Raw genomic sequence first — 1,067 nt, 5'->3', positions numbered from 1 at the left:
CCGAGCCCCCCACTCACACATGTTGTGCTTGCGGGCGATGTAGCGCAGGATGGCGTTGCTCTGTGTCAGTTTGGTGGGGCCATCGATGAAGTACGGGAGCTGGGGGGGACATGGGGACACTGGGACATGGATGGGGACACCCCCAGCCCCCAGCCACAGCCCCCCCAGCTCCTGAGCACCTACGTTGGGGAAGTCGAGTCCCAGCTTCTCCTTCTCGTTGATCCACTGGCTCTTATCGTAGTCGGGAGCTGGAAGGGAAGGGGGGGCTGGGTGGTGTCGTGTCCTCCCCAAAAACCAGAGAGGTTGGGGGTGGTGTGGGGACCCCCTGACCCCCCTCACCTTCCCCACAGCTGTAGAGTTTGTCCTCGTAGGGTGTCTCCGTGTACTCCAGGAGCAGGCGGATGGCGTGGGCGAGCTGGGGAGTGGGATCAGTGAGACACCCCAAAAACATCCCCCACACACGGCCCAGAACTGCCTCACGCATGGGGAAACTGAGGCACGGGGGAGGGCAAACTACATTCCCTTCCCAGGACCCCCAGTCAGCACCCCCTGCACAGCGGGACCCCCCAAAAGCAGCATCCTCCCACCCCCAAGTGCAGCAGGACCCCCACAGGACATCCCAGACTGTCCCCAAAAGATCAGGGACACCTCCAACAGCTTCCCCTGAGGGTCCCCACAGCCCCCCCAGGAGACCAGAGGGGCTCCCGCAGCTCCTCCCAGGATTGGGGAGCCCAAGATCTCCCAAAAACCCAGCGGGACCCCCAGAACTCAGCGCAGCCCCCCCAAGGGTGACCCCTGCCCCAAGACTGATGGTCCGCCACAGCCGCCAACCCCAAAGAACCAGAGGAACCCTCACAACACGCCCAGAAGACACAGGAGATCCCCCCAAACCCCCAGAAGACAGAGGGGACCCCCGAAGGCGCCCCACAAGCTCAAAGGGACCTCCCGCAGCCCTCCACAGGACCAATGGGACCCCCGGCGACCCCTCCCTGCCCCCTAAAAATCCAGAGGGATCCCCACAGCCCCCCCAAGACAAAAGGGACACCCACAGACCCCTGCACCCCCAC

General features: G+C 64.1%; 1 protein-coding gene across 1 annotated transcript in view; it reads right to left on the bottom strand.

Moving 5' to 3' along the window:
- LOC107214729 (glutathione S-transferase 2) overlaps window positions 1–1,067 on the bottom strand; it is a 7,348-nt gene that overhangs the window by 2,333 nt on the left and 3,948 nt on the right. Inside the window, exons 2-4 of the mRNA XM_015650371.3 lie at window positions 340–415; window positions 184–248; window positions 18–99 (exon numbers count right to left, since the gene is read on the bottom strand). Coding sequence (XP_015505857.1) covers window positions 18–99; window positions 184–248; window positions 340–415 — 223 coding nt within the window. The remainder of the gene's footprint in view (window positions 1–17; window positions 100–183; window positions 249–339; window positions 416–1,067) is intronic.

The sequence above is a fragment of the Parus major genome, chromosome 26 (genome assembly GCF_001522545.3).
Source record: "Parus major isolate Abel chromosome 26, Parus_major1.1, whole genome shotgun sequence".
Taxonomy (NCBI): domain Eukaryota; kingdom Metazoa; phylum Chordata; class Aves; order Passeriformes; family Paridae; genus Parus; species Parus major.
The sequence above is the reverse complement of the archived record's forward strand: the minus strand, read 5'-3'. Positions and strand labels throughout refer to the sequence as shown.